At 43.8% G+C, this 11460-nt stretch overlaps 1 protein-coding gene across 1 annotated transcript; it reads right to left on the reverse strand.

The window, feature by feature from the left end:
* Positions 1-422: 422 nt before the first annotated feature.
* Positions 423-764, reverse strand: smim32 (small integral membrane protein 32; the record flags this gene model as incomplete). The annotated part of the gene is made up of 1 exon (XM_079168095.1): positions 423-764. One exon carries the CDS (start codon positions 762-764, stop codon positions 423-425), a length of 342 nt encoding a protein of 113 aa, XP_079024221.1.
* Positions 765-11460: the final 10696 nt, after the last annotated feature.

Genomic DNA, 11460 nt, shown 5'->3' on the forward strand with positions numbered 1-11460 from the left:
GCAATACGGGGACCACGAGTTGGTTGCAGGGGATGATGGATTGTTTCACATTTTATTCATTAATCAACAGAAAATAGCATATATGAGTCCCTAATTTCACCAGGATTATAGTCTAATGTTATCTTTCCACCTGCAGTGGGCCCATTCAGCGTGCATCTTCCCAAATGGCCCCCATGGCCCAAAGAGCTATCTTTTCCGGATATTGCTGTGGGCGTTGAAGTGGAAAATATCGGCAACATTTGCTCTAACCGAGACCCTGACTAATCAGGTTTTATTTCGGCCTGTCCAAGACAAATTCTAAAAGGCCACGACTTCACGAGTACGTGCAGCAGCAGTTCAAGGGTGGCCAGTCAGTCCTTCGACCCCGACAGGAGTCTCGCTAAAGACCCAGTCACAGAGATCTGTCCTGTTGGGGGTCTTGTCTACTTGTAGGAGGTCCGGGCCTCTCTCAGCGACCTGTCATATGGCATGGAGGCGAAGAAAGAGTTCCGCAGCTGGCAGTTGATGAAGAATACAATGAGCAGCACCAACAGGAAGAGCAGTAAACACATGACTATGTAGGTGATCAGGTCCGGTTTGTGGAGCTCGCCCTCCCGGAGCCCCCCTCCCCCTCGCCCCGTGGTGGGTCTCAGAAGAGCGGCGACGCTCACCGAACCGCCATGAGAGGCGTTAAGGGAGGAGGGGCCGTGCGTGGAGGACTGGGCCATGAGCACCAGGTCGAAGTCTGGGATGTCGGTGGAGTTGAGGAGGATCTGCCTCAGCATGGTGGCGCGCGTGCTCACCGGCTGCGTCGGTCGGCTGGAGGATGAAAAGACACGGAGAAGGTTATGTAGCCTAACCCCGCGTCCGTTCCGTCTGGGTGTGTGTCCTATCTCTGATGCACCGATCAAGAAGAATTAGTAGTGATTCCTGTGTGATAAAAAACCTAGTCATCCCATTGCACCCAGAATAGCTTAATGTCTGACAAGGTCACTAATAAACATCCAGTGACACTAATAATATAAACTGTATGTACAAATCAGGTCATAGCGATACCATAAGTGATCTTGAAAACACCATAAAGTAGGCTGGAGGCTAGGTTAAGTAGCCTACAAACAATACATTCTACAAAATATCATAGGACCTTAAGTGGTTATAACTTACTTTGGTTTGCGCTGCGAAGAGTTCCGCAGGTGAGCTGGAAAAAACTAAATCGCGGCTCTGCATTCCTCAGCGTCCCCGGTTCTTTCCGCTCCAGCCCCGCCGAGGACGCGCTGTGAAGAAGCGGTGGGTTTATAGCTTCAAATCTGCGCCGGCAGACCATGAGTTGCTGAGCGGGATATTAGCAGAGCGTCTCCCCTCACATTAAACAGAACTAATCAAATCCACGCGTCAGCCCACATCAGGGTCCCGGTGAAAGAGCACATTACCAATTCCACTTTTAAATCCAAACCGTTCTGCCACGCGCGTGGTTAAGCACCGACAGGCTACCGGACCGATATCCTAATGATAGGGTCTGCCAGAGGTGGTGAAGTTCAACGGGCGATCTCCGGTGCGCATCTTGCGCGTCCTGGTGCGCAGTTAAACAAGATCTCATTTGCTTGTGCGTGCCGGGCGCAGGGGAAGGACACGCCGGATCCCCCACGTCTCCAACCCTTCGCTCGTTCTTTTATCCAGCTAAGCGTCGATACGTGTCGGACAGATACCGACGGTCTGACCTTACGGGATTATCGATCCAGTATGACTACAATTTGAGAAAGGAGGGATTAATGAAGGACAAAACGCAGCAGCACCCTGGGTCGTGAACAGCTTCCCATCTTCCCCCGTACTCTACGTATGACAAAGGGAGAGAGAGGGAAAGAGAGAGAGAGAGAATTGCAGATCAGGAGAAGGGAAGGAGGCACGTCACCAAACAGGGGTGTGTTACTGTAAAGAGAGAGTCACACAACAAAAGTCCCGTCTAGCTATCTCTCTATCCATCTATCTATCTCCATTTTACAGTATCCCTCAGATTATTTTCAAAGCGATGAGAGAAAGTTGAGACTGTCCATTTCTGGGTCAGTGTGGGGAATGTCTCACACTGGGGTGACATCAGGAAAGGGTGTGAGATTGGTGAGTGTGTGTAAAAACTCATAGGGAGTGATTACATTTGAGAAAAGATCTACCAGGAGGTCTTTTGTCTGAGTCTTAGCCTGACTCGTCCTCAGTCCATTTCCTTTCGGTAAGATTTAAAGGGCATTAAAATTGCTCTGCAGCTGCATTTCACATGACCTTGTCTGTTTGTTAAGAACGTGTGTGTGTGTGTGTGCTCTCTGTGAAACTGATTTGACATTGGTGCTATAGACACTAAAAAGAAGGTGTTAAGGGTGGAGATCGGAAGCCAGTTTGCTCTCAAACGATGCTTCGGACATGAGCATGCATACAAAGGGCCAGACCCTAAAAGCTCTGCCGACCTGTTTCATATTCATCTGCACCTGTTCTGTCACAATAGAATGGCTGGCAGGCATAGAGAGCGAAGGACAGAGGGACACGTACACAAACACACACACACACACACACACACACACACACACACACACACACACACACACGGCATCAAAAAAATACGTGAAACCATCCCCAAACTTTGATGCAACACGCACATACACACAGACAGACAATAAAAAGTTTGAGGCATGCACTGGTCTACAAATAACAGACAAAAAGCAGGCGATGTCCTGGTGTCCCACATCAGCTCGATTCAACAATAAAAAGGATTACAGGACCAGGGTACGGTGAAATGCATGTCACATGGGAAATCTAAATACAGCCAGAAGCCTAGTTTACATATGTGGAGGGACAGCAGTAATTGTGACGGCTAAGGAGATTACTGTTTATTATTGCTTTTTGGAAGAGGAACTCATTCGCTGCTTTGCTACGGGCTTTCTGCTATCCTCATCAACATCATACACACACACACACACACACACACACACACACACACACACACACACACACACACACACACACACACACACACAAAGGCAAATCTAAAGACACAGAAAGGCAATCTGACCCATTTTGCCAAAATGCGTGTGAGTGCCTTCAAGTGGTGATCAGTGTTTGATTTGCAAAAAATCCACTGCGATGTTGCTAACAGACCTATAACTCACCCATCACAAGCATGTGATGTTGGTTTAGTTAAAAGGAAAACGATGAAAGAGAGAGAGAGAAGGGTTATGATGCCTTGCTCTGTGACTAATTGTGAGAGTTATCAGTCTTTGCTCATTAGCTGCTCCCGATGACAATGGAATTTTGATTAGGAACGGTGAATTGTAATTCTCCACCACTATATATATACTATACGTCAATGAGGGTCTCCACTAACTTGAGCCGCTCTCATCCTCCTCGACACTGTCAGGCATCACGTCAGACAAAACAGTGACCTCTCACCTGCTATGTGTTTGTGTCGTACATGCACACAGATGCAAACACAACAGACTCTGCACACCACCGACCGTGTTTCGCCCTTTCAGTCTCTGTAGTGTGGTCCGTCTCTCTCAGTTCTCTTCAAGGCTTCCCTCTTTCTCTCTCGACACCCCTTTTCCTTCTCTTGCTGTTTTTTAATCCTTTTAATCCATAAAAAAAGAGGGGAAAAAAGACAACTCACCCATGAAGCACTGTGAGCTCAATATGTAGATAAACAAGAAAACTAAAAGTTGTGGCATTTCTTTTTCTTGGTTTGATAATGTTAATTTTACAGGATGAAAAAAAAAATAGACGGCGAAGAGCTTAAAAGAGGCTTAATGTTCCTGCTGATGAGACATAACCAAAGCAAATGGCAGGCCTGCAAGTCAACAGGGATTATGTATGTGTAGCCTACACACACCAACATCTTTTTTCTCTCATTTCCACACACACACACACACACACACACACACTGATAAAACACACAGTGATATACACTGCTCTCCAATGTCAGCTAACTCGAGACTAGGTCTGCTCAGGGTTGTTATTTTATGACTCTTGTTCTCCATTATTTCTAGGAGGAAAAAGGATCAATGCGTTGAAAATCTCCCCCTAAAGCCTTCTGCCAGCGTTTTACACCTTTAAGTTTCAGTCACCTCAAATTACGCCATGTCAAGTGAGGTTGAAGTAAAGAGCACAAACAAAAGCTACGGTACTTTGCACTCACAGCATCGCGTTCCTCAGCCATTGTTGCTAATCCCTTTGAGACAAAAATGTCTTGACTCTGCCGAGTTTATTTTATTTTTGCTTCATGAAAGAGTAATATTGTTTTGTTGCTTTTCTCAGCATGAGCTCCACAGTGCACTGGAGTCATTCACGACACTGGCAGGAGTCCAATAGCCACCCAAATATACCATAGAGTCTATCCATCTTCACCGGCAGACTGGCTCATAAAAAACAATGCTACCAAAGCTCAGAAATTACTAATGACGAAATAATAAAACCATCACCTCTCAAAAAGAAACACACATACACATACAGCATCTGATAACAGTTATACTCCGAGACACTCTCTAGACAAAAACATAAAAAAGCCAGCGAGAGACAGATTACGAGGCAGCTGATGTGCAAACTCCTGCTTGTGCGCACACAAACAGACTCACAGAAGACATTGGACATGCAAAACCACAAGCAATCTTATACACAGACACAGACACTTACATAAGCAGAGACAGACAGTGAAAGGGACACATGCAGTCACACTTAAACACACACAATACACTCCTACACAAGCTAACACATGCCCCAATCAGTTCAAAACACACACACACGCACATCACACACAACACAGACAATATGATCACTAATGGCTACACAAACAGCTAGGACTCCTTTATCTCCTTTGTCAATACAATTCCATTTTCTGTCTCACCGATTTCTAACATGAATCGTCAACGAACAAAAAAATGTTCCATGCAAACGTCTCCCTCTCTAATTTTCTGCAATTGTGTTCATTTTTTCTAACCATCTCCTCTTTAACCTCCATGGAAAAAAAATCAGTCGGCAAAATAGGATTTCTCCCTGACAGCGCATCAAACGCCCCCTTTGGCAAAAATCAGACGCTCTACAATTAGTCACTTGATTATCTCGCAAGAACACCGAATGCTTCTCATCATCTCAGGGGGGAATTAAAGGGGAGACATTTGCTTACTCTCGAAGTAAACGTAAACACACACACACACACACACAGAGAACTTCCACATTTAAAATTATACATACAGTAAATACGCACATTACATTCACTCAAATATATTTTTTATTGTAGTATAGGATAAAACACCCATTTTTATTATACTCAATGCAGGTCAACTGCCTCTCAGCTCGATAGCAAACAAAGCAGACTCAGCCAGCACGGCCCACCAGCGTTCATCAGAGCGTGATCTTCAGGACCGTAAACAAACAATGATAAGAGGAGCAGAGAAGCCGAGCCTCAGGTAGCTTCTCTGTTTCCTTCTGCATTTCAAATGTGAATCATTTCGGGGATGTTGTGTTCAGGATCAGTGAAGGAGGTCTTGGCAGGAAAGGGAAGGGGGGCCCCAGGTAAATTGGTGCTTGTTTGAGTGTGGGGAGGGTCTCTGGTCCAGTAGCCATTTTATAGAGCAGAGACTCACCTCAGAAGCCCCAGGAGGAAGAGAGGCGGGACACTGAAAAGCTCAAGTGGGAAATTACAGAACCAGTGTTCCCTGTAAGACACAGTGAAGTTCTGCTGTCTGTCTTTCGAGTCTGGGTGAGGAGAGGAGTGGGAGAAACAAACAGACAGGAAGAAGCTCATTACTCGGTAGCATTTGGTTATCCAGGGTCAACAAGTTCATGGCCACCTGTGATTCAGGCGAAACTAGGGTGGGAATAAAGAAGAGCCACAAAAAGACACACAAAATGTGAGAAGAAAACTGATGGAATCAGCAACAGGACAGAGACAAACAGAAAGTGACAGAGCAGAAAATAGTTGCAGGTTAAAAAGGACGGAGAAACAAACGGGAGGGTGGGTGAGTGACAGAGGGTGAAGGTAAAGCAAACAGAACACAGAGCAGAACAAAGGAAAGAAAGGCAAAGTGAGTCAGAAGATGAATGGTGGTGCAACAGCTATGGTTAGCCCATAAAAGGGAAAACTATGTTGTAGGTACATAAATACACTGAGGGGAAATTTTGCTGGATTATCTGACGAGCTGCAGCGCTGAGGTTGTTATAAACATAACTTCCTCTCTATGTCTCACTCATTCCCCTTTCATGCTCACACGCGGCTCTTACAGAGAGTGAATGGGAGCGCGTTTGCAATCCAGTAAATGTTGTAGCGGTTCCTGTACAGCATATCATATCCTTTATCCACTGCCGTCAGTGATACTGAGATAAATTTTCCAAAGCGGATGTGATAGGAACACTGAGGATGACAATGAGGATGGTATTGCATTGAGCCAAATGCTGCTTAATGGAAGATGATGTCAAGGAGGATGAAGATGATGAATGCTGTGACATAAAATTGTTACGGTGCAGAATCTGATGAGGCTATAGAGAGAGTCATGCCCTGAAAAAGTATGCCTGCTGTCACATTCTCTGAACAGTTAAGATGGATTTTGGAGTACATTTTTTATGCCCACTTTATCCAATTGTCTTCCATAGTGAAATGATCTGATCTGTGTATCCTCTGTGTTAAAGCTGTGATGTAAGACATTTTGAAATGTTCTACTCTTATGTGAAATTCATTGCGTTGAGGTGTTGGGATGCTGCGCCATCCCCACTGATGATGTCCAGATCAATTGTTCTTAGTTGGAATTAATTAAGTCTTATTGAGTTTTTGGACCAATCAAGACAGAACCTGTGGCTCTTGCTGACTTGTAATTTAAAAAGAATGAAGGTTTTAAACTTTAAAAATAGAGTGATCTCATGCTTTAAATTGACTCTAACTCAGTTGTGCCAAATTTGGAAGCCAATAGATACTCTGTAGGAGAATTGAGAAACAGAATAAAACTGAATGCCAGGAAGGAAATACATCCTCTCACAGTGATTTAGCCCAAATCAGACAGGCGTAGTCACAGAGGAATTTAAAATAATGTAATTGGCCCTCAGATAAGGTTAAACAGCAGGTCAAAGACTGTATGCTTGATTAAGCTTCGCTGTACATCAGGAAGCATCAAGCTTCCTGATAATCAGGCTATATAAATCGCTCAGCAAAACACCACACCCCATGAACGCTCAACATTTAGTGCTCAAGTTCTGAGCCTCAAACAGGACGAGTGGAGACTATTCTCTGACACCGATACAGAAAACGGCGGTTGTTGTTTTTTCATTGCGATGAAAGTGACGATGACAACGATGATGGTTTCTATAAAACTATCCTAGGTTAGAGATAGATGCACACCTGACACATTTATCTTGTGTGTACGTGTGGTTTCGTGGGCTCCACTTTCTATTATGAGTTCACTCATGGCTGTGTACGCTCTCATTCCTCAGCGCTGCCTCGAGGCCCGGTTGAGCCACCTGGAGGGCTTGTCAGGGAGTTGTCATACCAATCTCTCCATCCATCTTGAACCAGTGTGCTGTGGCTTTGACAAATTAGTAAACACACTTTTCAGTCTTCTCATCTGAAAGCCCACCCGATAGCCCCTTCGTTCTCTACTCCATCAGCCCTCTGACTGCTCCAGAAATTAGATATTGGCGTTTCACTAATGATAGGGACTCAAGAATGTCTCACCACTGCGGATTTGTGATTTCTTTACAGGCAGAGTAAATGTCAGAGAGGTAAAAGATGGTTTGGAGCAGGTTAGATGATATTCTGGTGACAGCGGTATGCTCTACAATTGTCCTTTAGTTTGTTTAAGAGGTTTGTCCTGATTAGGTCCTCTCCAGAGAGCTCTATTCTAATGAGATACTGTGATGAGAGACTGAGATGGCTCAAGGGCGTGATTGATGCCTTGGATAGGAGCTGTATCTGTGTGTGAGTGTGTGCAAAAGTGACAAGTGACACATACTCATAGGAGCCACAGAAAGACTTGAGTTTAAGCCTGCTTTTGTGTTAATGCATCCATTAATATGTTAGCGTGGCTTTTTATTTGTTTCTGTACAAACAAGTTAGCATTCACCGTGTAAACGTGAGTGTTTATGTCAGACAGTCTGGTGCGTGAGTGTGCATGCATATGTGACTGTTCACGCCTCAGTGAGTGCGTAATGTGTGCAGATTTCAGGCTGAGAGGGTGTTTGAGCCTACGTGTTCAAGCTTCTAATAATATATAAGGAAGGGTAAGCAGCTATGTATGTTTGTGTTCACACAAGCAACAAAGCATATTTTTTTTGGATGTGTGTGCCTGCTGGTGTGTGCCTGGGGGGGGCTTTCGGGCAGTAAGCGGGAGGCACGTTGGAGAGGGAGTCTAATCTCTCCTACAAATCCCTGGAATCCCTGTCTCTCAGAGGCAGGAGGTCACATCGCACACTGCTCCGCCAGGAGAAACAGAAACAGAAAAATACAGATGGAGGACGCAAGAGGGATGGAGAGAGAGAGAGAGAGAGGGAGGGAGGATGAAGAGGAGAGGAGGCGGTGAGAGGGAGGGAATGCTGGAAACACATCCTTGCCTTGGGCCTCTGGGACAAATTACACCATAAGGATGTCAGTTATACTGTGTTGGTCTAAAACACACACACACACACGCTTCAGTGTTTTTTATGAAAGCACACAGGCCCATGTCTCCTCACATGTCATACACAAACGAGAATGAACAGACACACTTCCATAAAATGTAATCTCGTGATTAAAACTGACAAAACAACACACACACACACACACACACACACACACACACACACACACACACACACACACACACACACACACACACACACACACACACACACACAGTGTGTTGTTGAGTAATGCCCTTGAGGCCAAAACTCATATCAAAAGTCTGCGGGAGAGGACTGACGGAAATCAGATAATATTTCCTGTGAACTTCCAAAAGCACTTCTTCCTCGGACTGGCTTTGTTGCTGTGGAGATGCTGTTTACGTGTGCTGTACAGCATTTCGCGGGTTGAAATTAGGTCTTCTTTCTTTTAAGACGGTGTTTTGGCATTTCTGCTTTACTGGCCTGCATAAATGGTGCAGCAGCGGCTCTTGGGAAGAGCGGAGGAAACAGAAGGCGAGCACGTGACAAAGATTATGAACCAGACTCAACAACGTGATGAGGAAGGAAAGGATGCTCTTCTGGGTGTACCCAAGCCTGTAATTGTGGTTATTATAGAGTTTTCCCTTTAAGCATGTGCTTGGCAACTTTTTTATCTAAAAAGATATACCTTACAACCTGAGTCAATATGTGCAATATGTGAGAATACAAACGAAGAGTTTATAGACTCATGAAATTCCGATGAGGTGCTTGGTCGCTGTTGAGAAAATCTTGGAACTTAAGTGCAAATCCCAAAGCTTTGTTTTGAACAGCAGCATTTCATAAGCGAGCACTGCATCCAGAGAAAGCAGGACTCGCTGAACCTAATTGTAGAACAGATTTCCTTCCCTCCATCATCAACACTCACAATGGAGAAGAAAAGTCCAAGCTGTAAAGGTTCATGTTATATGATTAAAGTCCACAAAAAGAATACCTACCTGCAGCTGTCACCAGGGGCCATGAATGTATGAATTTGTTTAACACTAAAAAAGGCGACATAAATAGAAAAACGTTTTTTATCAAAATATCTTTGTCAAAAAAAGAAATTGGGCATCCACAATCTGTTGACCTTTGTCATATATAGTCTTAAAGGGCCAGTGTGTAGCATTTAAGGGGATCTATTGGGAAAACAATGGCATGTAATATTACTAAGTTTGTTTTCTTTGGTGTATAATCAGCTGGAAATTAGAAAAGAGCTGTTTATATCTACATATGGAATGCCATATTCAGCAAACTAGACCTTTAAAGATGACCATGTAAGGTATATTTTATGGAGAACTTATAGGGTTCGTTGGCCTTAAGGCAGACTAGACAATAAAAGGAAGTCTTTCAGTGACAGCCTGAAACTATGCAGGGAGAGTGGTGAACAAATGGTATGGAGTAAGTGAGGTCTGATAAACATCTGGACATATGTTGGAAAGCAGTGTTTACAGTGCAGCTTCAGAGGGCAGCTCTCAGGATGTCTGGTCAGGTCAACACACACACACACACACACACACACACACACACACACACACACACACACACACACACACACACACACACACACACACACACACACACACAGGTGCATGTCTCAGCTGCACACTTACACACACTTGCAGGAAAACCAATTTCCCAGCCACAGAGGGGTTCTTTGGCTTTTAGGGATCTTTAGTTAATGCTACTGTTGAGTCTGCAGCGCACTAAGCTCATGTACTGCTTGAGTGGATTCACTGTGTTTAAGGAATTGCACCTGAAGAAGTGTTCATCAGATGAACGGGGTTGCACTTGTTTTGGAACTTTGGATTTTGTGGCAGAGGGTTATAACAAGTACATTTGCTGTTGTGGACCTGTAAATCCAACCAGACGGTATATGTGAAATTGAGTGATACAAATATGCTTGACATATAAATGCTGGCTTATTTATGTAAAAAGCAAAATCAATGACACAAATATTGCAATGCTTCCTGTTAAGGTTTTTAGATCATTGCATTATAAGTGTCGTTGCATAGACCTGTGCACACACAGGTCTATGCAGACCTGTGTGTGTGTGTGTGTGTGTGTGCACCGTCGCTGGAGTGCAGAGTAATGCTGCAATCACTTGTTTGGTTCTGCTCCAGCACCGATCATCAGCTGAGGGCTACAAACACGGAATATTTAGACTCATTGAATATCATCAAACTCCACCTATGAGCACAAACATACAGAATGATCCAATGATTAAACAACCAGTTTAGAGCATACTATCTTTAATTCAAAGATCAAAAATATGACAATATACAGTACAAGATTTTGCATTAATCAACATTTCTTGCGTACAAGTGAAAAATACAGTATTTCCGTTAATTTTGCGTTTAAAGCAGTGAGAATCATAAAACCTTCTCTAGGAGTCTGTTCATTCCTGGCCTGCTCTTTCACTCTCCGACAGTAAAAATAAATAAAGACACACGTCACACTACTTACTAAAATGAAAACTTGACTCTGAACAACATTTGTGTACCTGAATCAAAACACGGTCACGATAGGTTAATAAAAACCTTATATCTCTACTAAGTCAACTGCTTCTATTGTGTTTAAAGTTTCAATTTCAATGCTACGAAATGTTCTGGGGGCTACTGTGACTACTAGTGAGCTCAGGCTTTTAACCTTAAAAACAACCTGTAAGCGTTTAAATATAGATACATTTGTTATGGCAACAACTCATTTTATAGTTTCACTGTACTGGTTAATTATTTCAAGATGAAAAAGGTCGGATTTGGTTTTCCCACCAACACAAATCGTATGTAATGACAGCCCTCTAAATGTGTTCACATGAGCAGTATGCCCCCTGCTCATCTTGACCTA

This window comes from Pholis gunnellus (genome assembly GCF_910591455.1).
Source record: "Pholis gunnellus genome assembly, chromosome: 10".
NCBI classification, from domain to species: Eukaryota; Metazoa; Chordata; class Actinopteri; order Perciformes; family Pholidae; genus Pholis; species Pholis gunnellus.